Here is a 24,769-nt window from a genome sequence, read left to right on the forward strand (position 1 = left end):
CTGTGATAACTGCAAGAAATTTGAGGTGTTTCTTCCAAGGACATGGTATCATGGTGAAAACTAACTACCTAATTCGCCAAGTGTTAATAAAAGCCACATTTGGCATGAAGAATGATTTTATGGTATGTAGAGTTGTCAGAGTATGACATACACGTGTTCTCTAGAAGTAGTATAAAATCCCAATTCTTATCCAAATTCAACTCTCTAATAGGTGAAAACACTTCTTATGCGTGGATCTGATTAGTAGATAGAGCATTTAATCTAAAGTACAATGGGTCGAAGTTGACTATAGGGACCATATGATATCCTAATCAAGCACTCGCTAAGATTTTAGTTCAAATCCAATATTAATCAAGCTGAATATGACTCTCCAATTATAGGAATTACCTTAGCTAGAGAAATGGTTGTGTCAACCTCATAACCGTAAGTGATTCTCAACTTGTAAAAATCCAAGTCTCTAGAAATTACCTAACAAAAGAAGTACATCTTGTGATGTATTTGTAAAAGGTTCAAGAGTTGGAAAAACACTTCAATTTTTTCGAAATAACCTACATGCACAGGGAATAAAATTTCATAATTGTCCTGTTTTTGAAACTCGCTAGCACCAAGAAGTTTGGTCATTAGAAGATAGTTTTAGAAAAAAACATTATTCACCCAAACACCAAAGTTAAAGTCACCAATGTCATATGCACCCTATACGCAAAGCGCTATATAACACCCTTATTGCATTACATGAAAAATGATAAACTTTCCATAAATAAAGAGGAAGTGAATAAAATAAGGAGGTTAGCTGAAAATTACACTCTGGTTACAGGTAAATTATATAAGATGGGAAGGGTCGTCAGTGGTGAGATGCTTGGGCAAAAGTGAAGTCGATATGATTTAATAGAGGTACACAAAGGTGTTTCCATAAGCCATATTGAAGGAAGAGCTTTTTCAACAAAAAAAAACTATTGTTGTTATATATGTGAATTTTGTTTTGAGATAACTTGTTGAATCCCGTTTCCAGATTTTGTGGGATGTTTGCTTTGTGGATTTAAGGTTGTTTGGATTGAATATTGAAATGTGTTTTTGAGCGCTCACTTTGGTTCATTGTGTAACCAATTAATCTGTTTATTCTATTAGTTATTTTTCAGTTTTATATAAGTGCTTATTTGATAAGCTGTTTAATCCTTTGAATTGTTTTTTTTGCAGGTGAAGAAGTGATGCTGATTGATTGAAAAAGGGGGGCGCTGCTATTGGAAGCTAGAATTGGGCGATGTGAATTACAAACCACTGGCTTTGGAAAAAGTCTTTGAAGACTTGTTGCTTTAGACTGCTGTATTTACAGCTTATCCAATTTTTTCAAATTTATTTTCTTTGTACTCAGAACTTTGTACTAACATTTGGATTTAATTATGTAACCTTTGGATTAATCATGTAACCCCTTTGGACTTTTGTGAGATTTGCATAATTTAAATTTAAGCTTTCTTTTTGGATAATTATGTGACTACTTTTTGGATTATTAGGAACTTGGAATTAATTGGAACCTTGACTATGAAAATTGGGGTTGAAACGTATAACCTCTTGTGTCATGCATTGGCCCTTTTTTTGAATTATTTGTAACAATTAAATATGCAATTAATCCCTTTTAAAAGAAATATTCTAAGCTTTATTCTAATATCTCATTTGTGTGAGTTATTTAAAATGCTTAAAATCTAATTCCAATTGAAAATGGATTGGGCCAATAATCAATTTGGACTTTCAACTTAGTCACTTCTAAATATGTTTATTATTAAATTAAATGAACAATATGAAATGTGCATCATAAGCAATAAAAAACCATTCCAAAGTGAGTTTAAAATATTGTTCATCACCATAGTCTTTTCCAACAATCCATCTTAGCTTAAAACAAAATATATGTTAAAAAAATGCAACTTGAGTTTAGATTTTTATGAAGGATTGAGACTTTGGCATAAACATGTGGAAGTGAGCTTAAATAATAAATGATTATAGAAAATATCCATAACTCTTAATGCTTACTAGTAATCAAATGGATTTTGGATTAGTAATGTAAAAAGATTCAAACCACACTTTGCAATATTAATCATGGACATGTCTATGTGAATGGGCCTTTTGAAACAAAGAAATCTCATGGATAAACCAAAATGGTCCTTGTTAACCAAGAATGCATATACCATCCCATGCTTTAGTAAGAGACAAATGCAGCAAATATCTTCTTAAGGATCTCAACAGATGAAAATGTCATTGAAAACTTTATGTCGCCAAGGGCTGAGAAACCCTAAAATAGAACCTATGTCTTATGATAAAATTCATATCTCTTAATATGGGGTGGGGAATGCTGGTGAAAGATTTTTTCTTATCCGGACAAAATTGGGGTATGACAGTAACCTCTTGGTACGGAGTAGTCGTACTCTCTCTTACTAGAGGGAATGACGTCCTCCTCTTCGACCAACTTCCTACCTCGGACAACCTTGAACAAATGTAAACATAGAGGAAGCGCACTTGTTCCTCGAATGTCTAATTAGAGATAAAAATACTATTTGCATGAGACTCATCCAATTCGGCATGAAACTAGCCTTTGGTAATAGAATCAACCTCGATAGTCTTTTTCAAAGCATGTATCTCATCTCTTGCTCGCATTAGCTCCTCGTCCTTTTTTTGGAAATTTTCATCTTTATACTTTTTCTCCGCCTTCTACTTCTCTACTAAGTGGTTGGTTTCATTATGCTCCTTTTCTAAGGAAGGGGGGCTCTTATTGGCTTATCCTAACAAATTTTTATTCTTATCAAAACTCACCTTCATCTTCCAAAGATAGGTATTCCGCGCCGTTCTTCTTCGCCATGTCATATTCCTCGAACATTTCTCTCTCTATAAGAGATCCCCTAAAATGATAGGTCTCCACCATATTGAAAATTTGTTTGATGCATGTCTTCCTTGTCTTAGCAGACCATTAGGCATATTGAGATAGTTGTATATAAAACCCATGCCATAGAAATCCTTATACCAAAGAGAGTGAACATACTTACTTCCAAGAGGAACCAAAGAAGTCACTCCTAGAAGAGGATCGACCACATATTAATCTAGATGCACTTTGCTTTCCAAGTTTATTGAGACATTCACCTCCAAGTCGATATAGATTTTCTCCTTATCAACCTCATGCTTTTTGGCCCTATGAGAAGATCTGTTATCACCAAGCAGAGTTAATTTAATGGTTGAGATCGGAATCGCTTGGATGATTCTATCATTTTCATGGGCTTCCTTTATTTTGAATCACGAGTAAATAAGACCAACATGTCACTTTTCTAGCTAGAGACCCCCAGATCATCCCTCTCGGCCTTCACCATCTATAGTAAATCCTTCTTCTCCAAAACCAACAAATGATACATCCTCTCTGCAAACAAACCAATAAGTTAAAGAAAGAAACCCACAAATAAAGTAAAAGTAAATGATCAAAACACACTTACGTAAATATTTGTGGAGCACCTTGTCTTCCTTCTCATACTCCATAACCTCCCTCATATTTAGAACACGAATCCGTATTAGAAAATTAATGAAATCCTTTTTTTTCTCACTTATCCTATCATTATCGAAATCCAATATTGATACAGGCTTACTCACCAAATATAGAGGAAATCGATAATCACCAATATCCTTAAAGATAATCGTTTATCCATACACACTACACATACTCTCGTGAATTTGACTTTATAATTGTTATAGTTTTATGAGTATAAGGTGAGCAAACCTTCAATGGAATGGAACTTATCAAGACTTAACTACCCTTGTCGACACCTTTCATACTATAAAATAAAAATAAAATGGCCAATAAGGGTGTGATCCCAAGGGCTCCATATAAGATTTCAAATCCCCTAATAAATCATAGTTCTTTGGATGAAGTTGAGAGGGACAAAGTTGTTGGCCTTTAAAACGTCAGCCTCAAACACTATAAAAGGAACTCCTACTCCCATATCATTTATAACTTTCGTGTACATATAGAAGTATTCATCCCATAATCCTCAAGGAATCTTCATATAATTTTTCTCTCCCTCATTACACAGCTCTAACAGAACGTTGTCTTCTTCTCCGATGATGGATATGTATAAGCCTTTACATAACAAAGCCATCCTAACATCGTTATTAATCAGTGAGTTATTTTTCTCGACTTTTCCAATGAAGAAAGCCTCGCTTAAGGATAAGGTCCCCATCAATAATCCTAATTACTTGAATAAGAAGATGGAGAACAATGTCATTATGAGTGCTCTTGTTTCAATCAAAGCTACTCAAACTATTATCATAACTCCTAAACATCTCTACCTCAATGAGCTTCAAATCAACTTCCCCATTGTTTCGCCTCAAATTTTTTAGATGAAGACTTCATCCTCTCTAGTAAACACCATCGCATAAATGTAAAAATAAAATGATATTAAAAAAAGTAGAGGGAAATACCTTTGATAAAACTTTGTTTTTGAAATTTTGGATTCACGAACACAAACAAACCGGTCTACAAAACTATTGCTAGAAGAAATTATTACTAAGTGAATTATTGATGAAAGTGGAAGAAAAAGGACTGGGCACTTATAACGGGAAAATATCCTCCCTAGATCAAGTAGGCGCCAATAGGAGCATAGTCATCATTAGTGTGACAAAGCATTAAGGGCTCGAATCATAAGCATGCAAACCAATAAATGGTCCATTTTAGTTGGTCATTTCTAACACATTTTTAATCACTCACATCATTAATTATACATCTAATTTTGGAACTCAGTCGTGAATCCAAACAAGGCCATGATCAAGTTCAGGATCAATCCTATTAGGTGTCGTATTTGAACACGCGCGCTTAGTAAAGCATTCCTCTTTTACATGTTTCATGCTTAATGGACTATGTACGTCATATTATTGCCTAATCACTTAGCTCTTATTACAAACCTCGTGCTTGAGGTATTGTGAACCATCATGTCTCTTATTTAAACATGTGATTGCATTTCTCTTCTAGCAGTATGTATTGATTGATGTCAAAACTAGGTCACTTAGTATTTTAATACATTTGATGGCATCCTCTTGACCTAGATATGCATTGTCATGACTAGGAGTGCATAATTATCCTAGAATCATTCTTATCCGTTTAGAGTTATTTCATAAGTCAAAAACAAGGCTTTGTGTCAAAATGAACTTTATAGGTCGACTCATGAAAGCCACAAGTCAACTCATACTACACAGATAATATGGGAATTATTTTCACTCAACATGCATCAACTCATAGCTGCTACGTGTCGATGCATGAAAATTAAATTTTTAAAAGAAAACTCCATGGACAGTATGAGTCGACTCTTCTAGGACCCATCACATAGCTCTATAGGTCAATGCATAAGTCATGCTTTCACAAATCATTTATCTATGTCCTTCATGCATTGACGCATGAAGTCTTATGAGTCGACTCATAGCTCCTTTTTGCTGAAAAAGTTTGTTATTCTTTGCACAATTTTTTTGTTACATTTCCTATTTCTCACACACATATAAATATATTCATGCATCTAATTTCAAAGAAATTGAAACCTTCAAGATACAAAGATTGCTTTTCATCTTCATTCTTCTTCTTAGCATACATTCAACATTTACACATAAACATTCTTATTGAGTAATCTAGATTGAGAATGATAACGTCCAAGTTAGGGTTTGTAAAATCTAAATTGGGTTAAGAATCTTTGAGGGTTTCATTGGCAAAACCAGTTGGGGTTTTCCCTCCAAGATCGAGATTTTTTTAGAGTTTTTGACAAGCATCTCGCAAAGTTGAATTCAGCCGAGTGAAAGCCTTGAAGAATAGTGAATTCTATCAAGGGAGTAGTGGTAACCGGAGGATTGTTTTTGAGAGCTTGGGTTCATAAGAACCTTGCGAGTGGATTCGACCGAGTGAAAGCCTTGAAGAATGGTGATGTCTATAAAGGGAGTAGCAGTAACCGGAGGATCAATCGGAGTTCTTGGGTCACTTGATCTTGCTTAAGATCAAGGGGAGAGAAGAAGATTAGATTGACATCAAATACTGAATTTGAGGGTTTGCATAGCTATTTCTTCTCTCATATAACATTTCGCAAAAGATTATAGAAACTATCTCAAATCCTGTATGGAATTAGGGGCAGATGTATCTGCAGCGAGGTCAATTGGGGAACTGCCTAAACAAATCCTCTCTCTCTCTCTCTCTCTCTCTCTCTCTCTCTCTCTCTCTCTATCTATCTATCTATCTATCTATCTATCTATCTATCTATCTATCTATCTATCTATCTATCTATCTATCTATCTATCTATCTATCTATCTATCTATCTATCTATCTATCTATCTATCTATCTATCTATCTATATATATCTATCTATCTATCTACTTTACATTTGGTATAGTTTTGAATTAATTGTGCAATAGTTAATTGAAGAAAATTTCAAAGTGTTGGACTGTTTTTTAAATTATTTTGTAAAGATAATTGCAATCTAACAATTGCAATTGGATTCTACCATTATCAACACAGAGAAATTCTACTTGGTGATCATTGCACACTAAGTGTTTGACAAATTGATTAAGTCAATTTTGTCAACATGTTTCATTAGAAATAACTTAACAAAGTGTTATAAAGTTCAAACGTGTTTTAGAAAATTATATTGATTCCAATTCTCATCTTGGCATATTAAACTTTATATATTCCAGTTTAGACGCATATCTGGTCCTTTCGATAACGGGTTCGGAGACACAAGTTTTCAATCCAAAAATCGCTTTCGCATAACTATAGAAAATATTTTTAAAACTGGATTTTTAATTGGGGATCTATCCACCGCCCCCTCCCCTAGATCAGTTGCCTTCGTCTAACAAAACACTTCTCCCATGCAGGCCTCGTGATTAAGGTAATATAAGACACTATATCATGAATTAATCAGAGTGATGCCCAAAGTCCTTAGCCTATTAATTCTCCAACTTGTAACCAATGCAAAGGATACATAAATGAGTTAGAGTAAGGTGACATGACAAAAACATGGGAGAGCTCACTAAAGGTGAAAAAATACACAAGAAAGGGGAATTGAATTGTGTATATATAACTATTTCAATTTCTGAAAACTAACTTCAGAATCTGAACAAGTTCAGAATCTGATCTTAGAGATAGCAGCGAAATATAAAGATTCAAACGTAAAGCAGAAATAAAGAATGACAAACAGAGATATCTTGGTTCCTCCCACAAACTAGGAGTAGTCCAATTCCCTTGTACTATAAAAGGCTATCACTATAATCAAACATATTACAACAAGAAAATTATTAAGAGACTGTAACTGCTCAATCACACTAGAAAGAGACTTCTTGTCAAGCACACATGTAAGATACTTCAACTACTTAAGCAAACTAACAATAGACTTCAACTGCTCAAGCAAACTAGAAAGAGACTTCCTAGACTATAAACAATAAGTTTAGAAGAATAGATAACAACTACACTTGAGATATACTCAGAGGTGTAAAAGTGATACATCACACACAAAGACTCTTAATACTTAAGACTTATAAGATATACAAAGATAAGAAATCTTAAGGACTTATGCAAAGAAACAACTTTGTTCACGTAAGCTCAAAGTTGTTGTCTAATGTGATGTTAGCTTCCTTCAAATATTTATCTCCTTTTATAGAGGTAAAAAGAGAAGTTGGAGGATAACTTGCACAAGAGGTCTTTGCAGAGATACTTTTCAAAAAGATACGTTGGAAGTTGTTATACAAAAAGTTACTGCTTTTTGTAACAACTTTATCCAAAATACCTTTTACAACCCAGATATCTACAACAATTCAACTCTTCTTGAGCCTTGCGCTACAAAGACATATTTGACATTATTCAAAATCTGGTTCTGACAAAGTACATTTACTTCAGAGTCTGAGATTTGTTCAGAAATTGAGTTTCCTTGAATTGGTCTTCAGAGTCAGAGTCATCAGATTCTGAACCTTCAGAATCTGAGTCTTTAACTTCGCTTCATATGCTCTTTCAAAGTCAGATCCATGTTAAGTTTTAGCTTATGATCATGCACACTTGAACATATGTTAGCATACCTTATTAAATTTCTTTTTTAATATTGCATATGTTAGTATACCATGTTAAGTTTTAGCTTATGTTAATATACCATGTTAAATTTCTTTTTTTTAAATGAATTTCTTAATAGGAGAGTATATTAAAAAAAAATCTAATACAAGAGTGTATTAATTTTTTTTCTTCCTAATACGAGAGCGCGTTTTGAAAATGAATTTCTTAATTAAAGAGTGTATTAAAAAAATTCCTAATACAAGAGTGTATTATATATTTTTCTTTCTAATACGAGAATGTATTAAAAAATTCTAATACAACAATATATTAAAAAAACATGCCGATAAGTAAAATGCATTTATAAAATTGTGTATAATTTTAAAAATTGAAAGTGTACGTATATACACCTTATACTGAATTTAGTTCCACCCAAAAAAAGACTTAAGTCCTACTTTACTCCCAAAATCATGTTTGTCAATTAACTTTTTATTCTTTAATCTAAACTAGATATTTGACAAAGTGCAATTTATTTCAAACATTTATAACATTGCATATTGATATATTAATATATAATACCTTTTTAAGTGACTAATTTAAAATTTGGAATCTACATTTTCTGATTTTAAAAGATGACATGACAAATATCAATGAACTATATATGAATTTGTTTAAAAAAATAGAAACGACAGATATTATATTTAAATATATCTTAATTATAAGATATAAATTAATGTAATGTCTGTTTATCTCGGTGTAAATTTCTATATATAGAATGCAACAAATTTATTATTAACAAATAAAACCTCTTCTCAAAAATAACAAATTGCATCATATCCAATAAAACAAAAATGTAACAATTGTAAGTATAGAATAACAACTATGAGAAAGAAATTAAACAAACATTTCTCATAGTACCACAGCAAATAAACTTCTTTTGGTTAATTTATACATTCCGGTTGTACACAACTTATTCATATTCAAAGTGTTGTCAACCTATAACTCTAAATCTTTCTCATTTCTCCACCCTAGCTAAACCCCAAAAAAAACATAAAACTCTAAATCTTAAATTGTGTTCTCAACATTCTCCTTCAATCCATCTTCACTAAGCATGAATAGCGTACAAGAATTAGACATATTTACAAGATTGATTCTCCTATTAATCTTCTTAGCCCTATTCATTCGAGTTTGTTATGTTTATTTCTCATTACGCGTTGATCAACGCATTCACGGTCCTAGTTTCGATCTGACACTGATCCAACAGCCTCGCACGGAGGATAAAAACATTGTGACGGGGCTATCTAGGAGTATCATCAATTCTTACGACACGTTTCCTTTCGACAAAAACCACATTGCCATGATTAATAAGGATAATGATTATGACACCATTTGTTCTATATGTATTTCGGATTATAAGGAACAAGAGATTTTGAAGATGATGCCTCAATGTCGCCATTATTTTCATCGAGATTGTGTTGATACATGGTTGAAGGTTAATGCTTCGTGCCCAATTTGTAGGAATTCGCTATTACAAGAAAGTGATAATGGTGTAACAAACATAGAAGTTGTCTAAATTAATCATCTAAATATTGAAGTAGGGAGAGATTGTTTTCTTTTCCTTTTGTGGTGCAGCTTCTTCTTGTTTCTCTTTTGTAATTTAGATTGGTAATTAGAATATTGAGTAGATGAGTTGAAGCTTTTTGTATTGTTATCTTTGGTCAAGCCAATGAAAGCATTGAATTTTTAATGGTTACTTGACAAATACCTACCGTGCTATATATTGCACCAGTTTGCTACTACTACTACTATTATTATTATTATTATTATTATTATTATTATTATTATTATTGTTATTATTATTATTGTTATTATTATTTTTATTGTTATTATTATTATTATAATTATTATAATAATAATTATTATTATTATTACTATTATTATTATTATTATTATTATTATTATCATTATTATTATTATTATTATTATGTTAAAGTGTAAGTATAGCATGGATAAATAATATATTATATTAATTAAAGATAATATAGCATAAAATTATCTTGTATAACATATAAAAAGAAGATTTTTGTATGATAGTTAGTAATTACAACAAAATGTTTTTTTGTATAACATATAAAAAGAAGATTATTTTTATTTTGTTAGGGTGATCGGATTCAGGTCCTTATTCGTTATGACCATTTACTGAAATGGAAAGAGGTCATTAAGGAGAATATGACCTGCATTATAAACAATGGTAGTGTCTATAACAATGATTTTCAGTGGAAGGTATGTGATCATTCAGAAAAATTTGTGTTTCTTGGTGGTACCACACAATGAAGGCAATTGAACTTCAAAATATTCCACCTAAAGGATATTTCTTTAAAGATTTTGGTGAGATACTTCAAGGCAAATGCAAAACCGATAGACTGGAAGGTAATTTAAATTCTATTATAACTTATATAACTTATATATTTGCAAACACATTCAATAATGAACCTTACTTTAATGTAGATATTATTGGTGCTGTTAGTGAGATAAACCATATCCAATCCAACACTCCGGGGAAGAAAGTTGTTGTTTCTGTTGTGCTGAAAGATTTGAAGTAATGCGCATTGTTTTCATAACTTATGTGTTTGATAAATTTATATATTTTGCATCACTGAATCCCATCATATAATATTGTTTATTTATATTGCAAAATAGGGGTAATTGCATAAATTGCAATTTATGGGAAATCTATGGATCAAAATTTTTGGCTTACTACAATGATCCTAAAAACAATGGAGCTATTGTAATTCTGCTCACTCATGCAATGGTAAAAGATGGCCAAGGTATTACACTATCAGACTTTATAAATACATAGCTAATTTGTATTTTTCATTATACGTTCAATAATTTTTATATTAATTATACAATTTACAGTGTCAAATGCATGGAGTGGTTCCAAATTGTTGATAAATGAAGACATCCCTGAAATTCAAGATTTTATGTCTAAGTATGGATTTTATTTATTTATTTATATTCAGATTATTATACATAATTTTTAATTTCAAAAACAATCTTATTTCTATAGGTTGCCTACTAATGAACAAAAGGAGAAGCCTACTCAATCTGCAAAATCTCTTTCTAATTGGTCTGGTGGTTCTCAGTATTCGCCAGTAGAAAGGTTTATTCATAATGCGAAATGTATGTCCTTAAGTCGGTTCTGCAAAATCAAACATGTAAGTTGAATACTATAGAGCCGAATTTATCTTTACTATTACAATTATATTGTTTGCTTTTTGAAATTAATATCATTTTTGATTTGCTTTTAGGAAACTTTATGTGTTACTGTAGCAACCACATTGAAATTTGCTGTCTCAAAGTATGGATGGTTTTATTATGGCTGCACAAGGTGTTCTTCGAAGGCACCTAATCCTGAAAAAGCTTATGAATGTTCATGTGGGCAAAAAGTCGAACAGCCTATACCAAGGTACATATAATCTAGATGAATGGCAAATAATTTTGATAATGGATTTGTTATTAATCATATTATTTTCTTCGTTTAAAATACTATAGGTACAAGATTGAGATATATGTTAGCAATGGTGAATCAAAATATCGATTTGTATTCTGGGATTCTGAATGTGCTGCTATACTTGGAATGACTGCTGAATTTTTGCATAACTCTATGGTGGAGGTACATTGTTATACATAAGTTAAAATGAGTTTATCGAGTTGTAAAGTTCAGATTATCACTCATGGTTGATATTTTATTTTTCCATTAGAATGGAGAAGATGATCCAATGGTTTATCCTGATGAGCTTGAAATGTTGTTGAATAAGAAAATGGCTTTTAGAGTTAAGGTGCAGCCAACGTTTTCCCAAGCGTCTGTTTGGAAGCTTTGTGATGATGAAGCCTTTGTTAAAGAGATTGAAAATGACTACATAGTAGAAGACGTATAATGTTCACTTAATTCATGTATTATTTAAATATTTAACAAGTATAATAAATATTCGATGTTTCAATGTGCAGAATCAGTCTAAAACTGAATATGCAAAGTTGGTCCCTAACAAAGAAAATTTGGAAACTTCCGCAGTAAGTATCTTCATTTGTTAACATAATAATTTTCTATGATAAATATTGTATTATTATAATTCATTTTATATCTGACAATTAATTTTTTATATTGCAAGCAAACATTATCTGCATCTGGTGAAAATGATCCAGAATCAATCATTCTAATGACTCCGGCTAAGGATGTTGTAATTGCTGACAAGGGTGAAGAAGTTGATTTTGAAGCGTCTGGCGCTACGCAATTATCAGGCACCAAACCATCCAAGAAAGTAAAGATAGAACCATCTTCTTAATTAGAATTTTCAGAAATTTGATATTGAAATATATTTTATGAACTTTTTAGCACCAGAATGAGTTTAAGTATGAAGTTGTTAAGAACATGATATGTTTTGGTTGTAGGATGTGTTCTTACTTTTTTGAAGTGTTTATTTTGTGGGATTACAATTGACATTTATATTTCATGTATGGTTTAAAGGATGATAATGAGTATTTAATTCATGTGTGTGAAATTATTCAAAATCCTATGTTGTTATGTTGAACATTGTGTTTTGTGTGTTCTTTCAACTACAAAATTTATATGAGTATCATATCTTCAAATGTTAATACGTATTTTAGATTGATAACAAAATACGTTTCGGGATTGATGCTCACACATGTCAAAGGCCCCCGCAGTTATATTGATATAAAAACAGTGAATAACGTAAAATATGATACTTTCCGGGATGCCTGTTTTGCTATGGGTTTTATCGACGATGATAGAGAATTCATTGCAGCTATTAAAGAGGCAAATCATTGGGGTTCAGGTCAATATTTGAGATTACTATTTGTTCACATGTTATTATCAGGCAGCATTAACAGGCCAAGACATGTATGGAGTAAAACATGTCATCTCTTAGCTGATGGAATACTATATGCTCAACAGCGAATTGCAAACAATAGAGGTATTATTTTTCCTATATTGTGAATTTTTATTATATTTATTTGTTTGATTCTTAAAAGTAAATTTGTTTTATAGTTTACACTTATAATTACTATTGTATAAAGGTTTGAGGTTGTCGGATGAAGAGATAATGAATTTAACATTAATTGAGATTGAACGAAATCTTCAAAGGAAGAGCCGAAGTCTAAAGGAATTTGCTGGAATGCCTTATCCAAGTGGATATGTGGTTGAGCAGTTGGGAAATAAGCTCATATACGAAGAGCGGAGTTACAATCCAGCCGAACAATTGCAAGAATACAATAATTTGTTCTTAAATCTTACAGGTAAATATGTTAAATGTTTGTAAGTTTTGTCATAATTTTATAAAGTTAACTTTTAAAGTATGATTTTATCTTACAATTTTTTTTAATGTATAATTAATTTTTTCACTGCATGTTTGCTATGTATTTTTTTAAAATTAGATGAGCAAAGAGGTGTATTCAAGCGAATAATGGAAGCAGTAAACAATCAACAAGGAGGCGTATTTTTTTTTTGTATGGATACGGTGGCACAGGGAAAACCTACATGTGGAGAACTCTAGCTTCCTACATAAGATCAAAGAAACAAATTTGTTTAACTGTTGCTTCATCGGGCATAGCTTCACTACTACTTCCAGGAGGTCGAACGGCTCATTCAATGTTCAAGATTCCAATACCTACAATGGAGTCTTCTACATGTAATATTGACAAAGGTAGTGATCGTGCAGAGCTACTAAAAATGGCAAAGTTAATAATTTGGGATGAAGCTCCAATGGCACACAGATTTTGTTTTGAAGCGTTTGATAAAACCCTTAAAGACATAATGGGGCGTTCCAATTGTTCTGACAAATTATTCTGAGGGAAAGTAATTGTATCTGGTGGAGATTTTCGGCAAATATTACCAGTTGTACCAAGGGGCAGCCGTTCAGATATAATACATTCTACAATAAATTCATCATACATCTGGGATCATTGTGTTGTGCTGAAGCTTACAAAGAACATGCGACTCCAACAAGCCGACAATACTTCAAGTACATCTGAATTAGAACTGTTTTCTAATTGGATATTAAAAGTTGGCGATGGGAAATTGGAAGAACCTAACGATGGTTACACGGATATTCCTATTCCAAATGATTTCTTAATTTCTAACTATGATGATCCACTAGAAGCCATTGTTAGTGAAACATATCCGAATTTTCTTAACAATTACAAGAATCCAGAATTTTTGCAATCAAGAGCTATATTGGCAGGAACAATTGAAACGGTTGACATCATAAATCAATACGTTTTGGGATTCATACCAGGTATGCGTTATCCATTGTAAACATATTTATAGATACATTCATATATTTATATGTACTAACATAGATTTATAATAAGAAAATTTCAAAAAATTTCCCAAAGGTGAAGAAAAGGAATATTTAAGTTCAGATTTTGTAGACACTTTTGACGGTGAAGGAAATGAAGCTTTTGATGTTTTGACCCTGGAATTTTTGAATACACTTACAACTTCCGGTCTACCTAACCACAAGATTAAATTGAAGATTGGGACCCCTATTATGTTGCTTCGAAACATTGATCAACCTGAAGGTCTCTGCAATAGAACAAGGCTTATAGTTACAAGATTGGAAAACCACGTTATCGAGGCAAAGATTATATCTGGAAAGAATATTGGAGGGGTTATCTATATTCCAAGAATGGATATGACTCCAACACAATCTCCGTGGCCATTCAAAATGACTAGAAGGCAATTTCCCATAACTATATGTTATGCTATGACAATTAACAAATCTCAAGGTCAGTCATTGGATTATGTTGGATTGTATTTGCCTAGAAGTGTATTTAGTCATGGTCAACTATATGTTGCAATATCAAGGGTCAAAAACAAAAAAGGGCTTAAGATATTAATCCATGACAAGGATAACCATCCATTGAATTCTACAACAAACGTCGTGTTCAAAGAAGTTTTTGAAAACTTATAGAACGTAAGTTTTTCATTAGTTATATTATATCAAGAAATGTCGTTGTTTATTATTAGAATTTTATTGAATGAGTTGTATAAAATATACATTATGTTTTAACATTTGTTTATATGGATGTAATTGTTTTTTACAGGGTAATGAATCATCACTTCCTAAAAGGTTGCGGGCAGGTTTTGTATAAACCCAGTTTTTTAAGGACCAAAGAATTGTACGAAGTTAAATCATTTTTGTTGCTGGACTTATTTCTCACAATTTTAACTAAAATTGTGAACCTTTTGTTTCAATATCTTTTGTTGCATTAAACCTTACTGTATCAATTGCAATTAATTTCAACATTTGGTAGTATTCATTACTATATTTTAAAACAAATGAGGTTCTGGTATTTCTTTTACATGGTTTATGTATTTTGGTTAAATAATCATTTATTATGAAGGTTAATATTTGCGCTTTTATACCTCAAATTAGTAACAGATTGGAAAATTTCATCCATTACTAAATAAATATATTTTTATTTCTTATGTCCAAAATCTCAATGATAAATGGAATGTTCATTCATAACATTAACAATGGAATGTTAATTATATATCAATATACCAATAAATTGTAAAAATATTTTTGTATTATATTTTTTGATTATTTCCTTAATATAGTATACAAAAAAATTAAGCAAATTATATTACTATAAATTAATAATGTTTTACTTTATTATGTCCCAAACTAGAAAAAGTTATTTGTGGAAATTTTTTGAACCCATTTATTGATCATTTAACATCCATTACATTAAAAAAAACTCTGATGCAATAAATAAATAAATATATATATATATATATATATATATATATATATATATATATATATATATATATATATATATATATATATATATATATATAAACAAAACAATATATTATATTTTAATTTTTTTAAAATAAATTATTGCACTTGCGCGACCCGTGCGAACGCACGGGTCCTTTACTAGTATTATATTAATTAAAGATAATATAGCATAAAATTTAAGAGATACAATTGTAACGAAAACTAATAAATTATATTTATTTTTATTTTTATTTAAAATATATTATTAAAAATTTAAATTAAATTAATTTATTAGTGACAACTAAGATATTTATCACGGGTGTCGGCTATATGCACAAATGATTTGGTAAAATCTTTAAGGCTTGAAATTAAATGTACTTTTGATCTTCTTAATTTTATGTGTTTTTAACTTTTAATCTCTCATTTGAAAATTTAGTTTCTTCCTCCCTAAATTTTACTTTACTTGAGATTTACATGACCCCTTCCAATTTTACACAACTTACATCCCCATTTATGGGGTGATATTGGTATCGTAAAGTCACATTAGATTTATTGAATTTTTTTGGAAATTATTTATTTTCACAATTACTATAACAATTTTAAATGATATTAACATTTAAGGTTATTAGTAAATGCAAAAAGACCCAACACTAAAGAGCTAAATGAAAAAAAATAAAGAACACTTTTCTTCTTCCTCATTCCTATATGCAACTCCAAGAATCCTAGAATTCAAATCAGCCCCAAGAACCATTCTCAATCAAACAATGAATGGATGAGATGCAAAATCATTCTCTTTATCTAAATAAAACCAACCTCGAAGGAGACCTCAATGTTAATTCACCTCTGAAGAAATGAAAATTAATGAATTCTTTGAAATCAATGTAACTGCCTATGTTTTGATCTATTTCCTCCATCATGTATTTCACTTCTTTGGAGGTGGTTTTGGATCCAATCGTTGAAAGCATTTCTCCAACTCAGAGGAAAAGAGATCTTTTCGTCGTCGTTTTTGTTGAACTTGTTGAAGATCTTCTACACTTTTTGGTCCATAGCGTAGTTTTTTTCTTCTTCGTCAAAACCAGAGAGATAATGAAAATATCAGTATCTATTGCTACTTGGGTTTTGGATTTCGGATTTGATTCATATTGCGCCATTTATTTTAATGTGTTTTATGTTTTCATGCATTGCCAGTAATAGGAAGTTGGAACCATAAAGAATGGAAGAACCGTGGAGTGGGGTTTTGATTAACTGGACTTGAATATACGGTCAAGATTGAAAGATATTGTTGGAATTCTTGGAAAGATGAAATTTGAAAGAATTGTTTGACATTAAATTGACAATAAATGAGCACAAGTAAAAGCTAGTATGAATGGAAGTGAATTTGAAAAGATTTATTTTAATCCCACTTAGGAAGGACAACACATATTAGTATTGCATATATATTCCAAGTGGATAAATTTTGGGTTCCAAGGGGTACCCAATTTTGTAAAGGAGTGAGGATACACCACCAAGTCATCACCAAACACGTACGCGCTGCCGTCGTTGTCCGAACGGCTTGGCTCGGCTCGATTCGGCCAGGTCCGGGCTTGGGCTTGCGCCTTGACCATTTAATTTTTTGGAACCCGAATTGGTGGAAAATAAAAAATAAATTTAATTAGTTTGACGGAAATTAATTGTTATTAATTAATTAATATGAAGGTGACGTGTCCTCTACAGAAACTCTGTCTTAACCTAGTTTTGACTGGGTTACTTGCCCTACAAGAGTAAACGAATGACTTACTGATCAAGTGAATAATGACTACTTTTGACTAAGTCGGTTTCACTCTCCCACGATTTCCTCCATGATTTTTTCTCCATTTAGGTTGGATCTTTGGCTATAAATACCGTCCTTCCCATCACTTGATATTCACATCAGATTTCACAATCAGAAATCTCTATTTTCTCTCTCATATTCACTTCATCTATATTTTTTCCTATTTTCGAGTGGCTTGCTTGCGCCATATGCAACTGGTTTATCCAGATATTACAAGTGGTTTTCACACCATCGTTAAGTGGTTCAACACCATCTGAATGTGTATCTCTGGAACAATCACATTTCGTGCAAGTAGTAATTGTATAATTGAACTGGGTTGTTTAATCCTTGAGGTAGCGTGGTATTTTGACTACTTTGCATAATTTTAGGAAGTATCGTGAAACGTCTTAAAGAGAACAAGCTAGTCTACGACTCAACCCGGTAATTTTTTGAATGCCTGATTTTCAAAACCGTGAAACAACAATTTTAAGACGTTTTCAAAAACGGCCATGGTTATTGAAGAAGTTATTGGTAACATTGTGGCCGATGTCTCTGAAAAACCGTTCAAGTTTAGGGGTCTTAACTTCAAAAGTTGCCAAGCTAAAATGAAATTTTTTTTAACCTTAAAAATATTTGCCAACATTCTAACTGAGAATATTTCGGCAGCTCCTTCTAGATCAACTAAACAAGCTAATGGTAAGAACTCTTTGGATTTATATGGAAATTCTAAAACTGATGAATATGCTGCGAGTAATTTACAACTCAGGAAGGAAATTGACTTATGGAATGAAAATGACTATTTCTACAAAAATCACATTCTGAATGGTCTTACTGATTATCTATATGATTATTACAGCAACTACAAGAATGCTAAACAAATATGGGAAGCTCTGCAAACAAAGTTTAACACCAAGGAAGTTGGAACAAAGAAGTATGTTGTAAGCCGCTACTTAAAGCATCAAATGGTTGATGAAATGTCTATGGAAGAACAACGCCACGAACTTCAGAAAACTGCTCATGAAATAGTAACAGAAGTTATGCCCCTCGACTAACAATTTCAAATTGTTGTTATCATTGAGAAACTATCCCCCGGTTGGAAAGATTTTAAAATTTTGTTTCGGTGCAAAACAAAAGAGTTTTCAACTGAGAGTCTGAACACTCGTCTCTGAATTGAAGAGGAATCTAGGTGACAAGATCAGAAAGATGAAGTCTTAGTTGTTTCTAACAATAAAAAGAGATTTGGTGCGGTTCTATAGCCTACGGGTAAACCATTAAAGAATCAGAACCACAATAATGTGAACCGAATTAAGAATGGGAATCCCTCAAGGGCCATATCTGCTCTGATTGCTAGACAACAACCACCGCCTTAAATAAATGACACTCCGGTTTTCACTTGCTTTAATTATGGAAAATCAGGTCATATGGCTAAGAGATGTAATAACATGCCTAAACCTGGTGGCTCTAATGCACAGGTTAACCTAACTGATGAGCAATTCATTATTATGATCACCGAAATTAAAATGGTTGATGGAAGTTATGGATGATGGATAGACATTGGCGCCTCTCGTCATGTCTGTTATGATCGTGCTATGTTCAAGACATACACGAATGCTGAAGATAAGAAAGTTATGTTGGGAGATGCTAACACCACTAATGTTGTTGGAATTAGAGACATTGAGTTGAACTTCACCTCCGGAAAGACTTTAATATTGAAGGACGTCATGCATGTTCCTGAAATTAGGAAGAATCTTGTCACTGACTTTCTAATAAATAAGGCAGGGTTTAGTCAGTCTATTAGGGCATATTTGTACACCATCACTAAGAATGATATTTTTGTTGGGAAATGGTACTCCATTGATGGCATGTTCAAGTTGAATGTCTATTTGAATAAATCTTCTCCTTCTGTTTACTCTTTGTGTGATTTTAATATTTTGCATGCTAGACTCTGTGACGTTAATAAACGAATTATTTCTAATTTAAGCAACTTAAGCCTAATCTCGAAATTAAATGTCAATAATTTAGAAAAACGAGAATATTGTAGTCAAGCTAAAATAACTAAGACTTCACATAAATCAGTAATTAAAGAATTCGATCCTCTAGATCTTATACACTTTGATATATGTGAATTATATGGAACTTTAACTAGAAATAGTAAATGTTATTGTCGCGTCTCGAAAAATACGACCTCTCTCGCAGATGGAAAAACAGAGTCTCCACCATTCTTTATTTATTCCTAAGGAAAGGGAAAGTAACGATAAAACCATAAGGTAAATAAGGGATAAGATGGCCATCGCAACCAAATATGGGTTTGGGAGTCAGTTATGCAAGGGAAATGTATTAGAACCCTTCACATCTGTTGTACTCAACAAGAACCTTATCTAATTCTAGGGTTGTTTGTTTGTTAAGGGAAGATTTGTTTTATTCTATTCTTATTTATCAAGTTACTTTTATTAAAGGAGGAATTCTTTATAAAATAAATGAGGAAAAGGATTTTTTTTTTACTATTGAGCTCCCCGAGGATTCAAACCCTCGTGCCTACGTATTCACGGGTGCAATGAGAAAATCAGAGCATCGTAGTTCGGTATTAAAAATATTTATGAGTTGATTTATTTTAGAGAATAATGTTAGACCTTATTTAGAGGTTAAACATATGCTTGTATGCTCGCACGATGAAGAGTTAAGCATCATTTGTATCCACGTTTAAACGGATCAAACAATTCTTTTATGGAAAAAAATTGAATAGAGTGCGCAAAGGCACAGAAAAAATTTGATGGGTGAAGATTGTTTTTACTTTGTAAAAAAAGGTTTTTGTCTTTTGTTATTTGTTGTTAATTAAATTCGATTATGAAAAACAATTGGACTATATACAAGTTAGTGATGAAGGCATGGAATTTTGTTTACAAGTGATGTGAGTATTATACTTTAAACTGGAAAACCCTAATAAGTGTGCATAAGTTGTGAATTACTTATAAGAGAAAAGGTTATTCGTTTAATTTAAAAGAGGAGATATATTTTTAGAGTTTTGAAATGAGGATGCAAGTCTAAACTAACACCAAAGGGAAAAACCTAATTGAGAATAAATTGTTGATTTTGGGATATCTAGCATGAGAAAATATATTTATTATTTTTTCCTTTAAAAGAAGAGAAATATAAATATATGGATTTTTTGTATCTTTTTATTATTTCACAAATTAAAAAAACTAACTATATAAGGAAAAGATAACCTAACTAAATTAATTAGAACCCGAAGACTAGCACTAAATTATAATTTGAATCATACTAAAATAACTATAAAAAAAACTTGATCACCTAAACAAAACCATTCGGTTTGAAAAAAACTAGGGGTGCTTTGAATTGGGAAGGTATGGGAATAACAGGCATTAAAACACAACACCTGAAAGACCCATTATGAGCTAACCCTAATTTAATCATATGGATGAATAAAAAACTGAAAATGGATTATTCTGGTAAAGGGGTACCGCCCCATGTTGGTGGATCTTGGATATTGGTTTTTCTTTTTAACATCGGTCAACCGCACAAGCACACATGGTAATAGAAAGAAAAAAATTGAAACATATCAAAAGTGTATCGAGGAAGTGACCAGACAAAATTCCTCTATCTCTCCCATTTTTCTCGTGCTCCTCATTGCATCTTATTCCTCTTAGCTCAAATATCTCTATTTCTCCTATTTTTATCAAAAGACAAACTCAACCTTCATCTCAAAACAAACATGGCAACACAAATGGAAAATAAAAGTGCAAAAATGAGAAGAACGCCAACCTAAACATCCAAGGAGGTGCGGTGATTAGAGGGTATGGTCGGGGTGACAACGACGATGTTGTGGTTCATGGTAAAATATGGTGGTCCCTGGAGGATCTCTTTCTCGCGGCGAAGATATGGCTCACGTCATCGAGGGTCGTGAATGAGCAGCGATGGGAGTAGGAGGATGGTATGGGGATGTGCATGGCGGAGGCGCGACTAAGAGGTGAGCTTGGTTTGTTTTTTCGGTTCCGACTTCAATTGTATTTTGATTTCCACTTGGTACAATTCTGATGTGAATTTGATCCTAGTTTAGTGTTCTTAATTTTTTTTACAAAGGTATTTGTTTATGAGTTTGAAACTGGTATGATTTTTTTTATTTGAACAGTAGTATAATTAGGATTTGAAACTTAGTTATGATTTTTTTTATTTGAACAATAGTATATGATTTAACTCGATCTTGACTCAATTTGGTATCGACTTAGTTTTGGAATGGTTACGACTTGTTTAGTATTGATTTTGGTTTGTATTGGTTTCAGAAAAATTGGTGTTGAATTTCAAAGAACCTATACTAGTCTCAGTAAGTTTAAGTTAAACAGAAACATTGGTATTGTTTTGGGTTTTTATAGGGTATTGGTCTTTGGATTTGAATCAGTTATGACTTAGTTCGGTTTTGAGTATTTTTTTAAAAAAACTTGACTCATGATATTTGTTTAAAAAATATTTGATTCGCGATACTTGTTTAAAAAAATTTAATTCACTATACTTGTTCAAAAAAGTTTAATTCATGGTTTCAAGTAGTTATTATGCACAAAGAGGACTATTATGAATATGTGAGTTAGTTTGAAGCTAATTATGTTTATTTATTTACATGAAAACTATACTACAAGAAACATATCACAACCAAAGCACACAACATAATATAGTAAAAAAAAAGGCATAGATATTACCGATCAGAAAATTATTGGAGGAAGAATCCACAAGGTAAACTTGGTTCTCTTCCTTTCTCTTTGTTATTTTTCCTTCTTCCGGTAATGCTTGAGTCATTTTTTACTTCTCCGTCTTCTTTTGTTTGATGCAAGGGATTGTTCACTGGAACTTTGGATGCATGTACGGCTGGAGCTTAGGGTTTTAGGATTTAGTTGTTGTTGTTCTTCGATGTAAAGAGCAAAAACTTTAAGGTTGTAAATTTGCAAGTTGTGGATGGTTGTGACGGGAAAAAAACTTGGAGTTTGAAGCTCGGTCATAATGAAACCAAACTCCATGCCATATGATATGAAAGGAGGTGCTAGAGTGGTGCACATACAAAGACTCAAAAAGAAAACCTTAACACTAGATATCTTTAAAATATTCACTCATTGCACACTTCAAAAATGAGGTTTGAGTCTCCTTAAATAGAAATGAAATTTGGGGCTTTTCTTCTTGTGGATATGCATTTAGTTTTGTCAATAGTATTTGCAAATTTAAATATAATTTAAATATGATTTGATTGTAGCACCTCAAATTTGCACCCTACCTTTTGTACATTCATTTTCATATTAGGTCATTAGCATAACATAGTCCACTGCATAACATTGCATTGTCCATTGGCCCAAGTGCAAGCCCACTGACAAATTAGGTCAAACTGGTCAGGAGAATCAGTCAAACAAGCAAGCAGGTGCTATTTTCATTGAGACAAAGCCCTATGGTTGATTTATCAAGTTCATATGGTCTAAGGGTCATTGTGAAGTGGTTTGGCCGAAGGTTGGATGATCAAAGCTCAACAGTCAAGCTGAATTTCTTCAGAAACTCTAGAAAGTCAACTGTGGTCAACTGTGCCTGATTTTATGGATTGGAAGGTGTGAGATGGTTTGAAAGGCCTCATTCATGTCCATATAAGTCCCATTTGACATATCAAAGACCAAGGTTGAAGAATTGGAGGTCAGACAAGAAGTTTCCTAAAATGGCAGGTGACCTGTAATTTCAGCTGCCCAAAATGGAAAGTTTTTCTCCCTAAAATTACTTCATCATACAAGCTTCAAATGGAATTTTGTCCAACATGAAAGTGGAAGATCTTGATCTCACCATTCCAAAAAGTCCAAGAACTTGAAATTCCCATGTGTGGTTGACAAGATATGGTCAGATCAATTTCAGAAAATGCCCGAATTCAAAGTGGCATAACTTTCACATGGAGTGGCCAAATTGGATGGTTTTTCTTTGAGCAAATCACATTTAATGTGTACTTTCATAATCCATCACCACATTTTGCCAAAAGCATTCACACAAAAAGGTCAATTTTCAAGTGCACTAATTAAAATCCAAGGGCAAAATGGTCCAATTTGAGAAATACTTGGAATTTTGAAATGAGGCTTTTTGTAACACTTTCTAAATATCATTTGTGACTTGTTTGAACAAAATTTGGACAGAAAATGAGCTGCATTAAGGAAGGGCATTTTGGCCACACACTTGAAAAATTGCACATAACACTAATCTTTCCATTATGCTTAATCATGATTAATTTTGGATTAATGGATTAGTATATATTGTTAATTGTAACTGTAATCAAAAACACTAATCATTTTTTCAGATCCAGAACAGAAAACTCAAGAACTCTCTCACTTTTTCTCCATTTTTTCACAAACTTTTTTCATCAATTCATCAAGAATCCATCAATCTTTGTGCAATTTTTTGCTGTATTCATCATTTGCAGGTACTGTTGGAGTTCTGTTTGTGGTAATTGGAAGAGAAAACCGTGCAAATACCAACTGTTGTAGAGCTTGTTCATCAATGGCAGCTGGAAGAAACGTCAAGATCGTGCACTCTTGAGCTTGCCAATCACCACCAGCCACCTCCTACAGCATATTACATCATCTGTTTCACACAAATCGGAGCTGAATCGCGCGAAATCCAACCGTTACCATCACTAAGGTCAGATCTCGATTCTCACCATACTTAAAATCGCGATATGGCTTTTATAGAGCGTACAACGTAGAGTAGATTGCAATTCGAATCGTGCTAAATCATCGAGTATTCATGGAGAAATCTTGATTCAAAGATTGCATGTCAAAACTTCTTTCGATCGATTCGTCTTGTATACGAATTTCTGGACAATTTCGTTTGCATATTTGGAATGTACATACTTAGACCTTTCTATCCATATAAGATTTGTCCATTTTCATTGAGATTTGATCGAAACCGCATCTGGTGATGATGAATACAAGAACACGGTGAAGAACGAAGCCAAGCTGGGAATATTTCACGTTTGATCCATTCATTTTGCATGGCACTTTCAAAATTCTGTTTCCCTCCATGAAGAACCAATAGCGCGCTGCCACCGAATTAATGAATTTGGCCATGGGTGAAGTATTTACGAAACTGCCATTAATTTAATTAATTAA

General features: G+C 32.3%; 1 protein-coding gene and 1 long non-coding RNA gene across 2 annotated transcripts; both read left to right on the forward strand.

Annotated features, from left to right (window-relative positions):
- The first annotated feature begins 14,046 nt into the window (after positions 1–14,046).
- LOC127130844 (uncharacterized) lies at positions 14,047–15,028 on the forward strand. The gene is made up of 2 exons (XM_051059807.1): positions 14,047–14,350; positions 14,451–15,028. The coding sequence occupies exons 1-2, from the start codon at positions 14,047–14,049 to the stop codon at positions 15,026–15,028; spliced, it is 882 nt and encodes a 293-aa protein (XP_050915764.1).
- Positions 15,029–20,993: 5,965 nt separating this feature from the next.
- LOC127127020 (uncharacterized) lies at positions 20,994–22,807 on the forward strand. Its single transcript, XR_007805191.1, has 2 exons — positions 20,994–21,618; positions 22,283–22,807. It is a non-coding gene; the product is annotated as an uncharacterized LOC127127020 (long non-coding RNA).
- The last annotated feature ends 1,962 nt before the right edge of the window (positions 22,808–24,769 follow it).

The sequence above is a fragment of the Lathyrus oleraceus genome, chromosome 3 (assembly GCF_024323335.1).
Source record: "Lathyrus oleraceus cultivar Zhongwan6 chromosome 3, CAAS_Psat_ZW6_1.0, whole genome shotgun sequence".
NCBI classification, from domain to species: domain Eukaryota; kingdom Viridiplantae; phylum Streptophyta; class Magnoliopsida; order Fabales; family Fabaceae; genus Lathyrus; species Lathyrus oleraceus.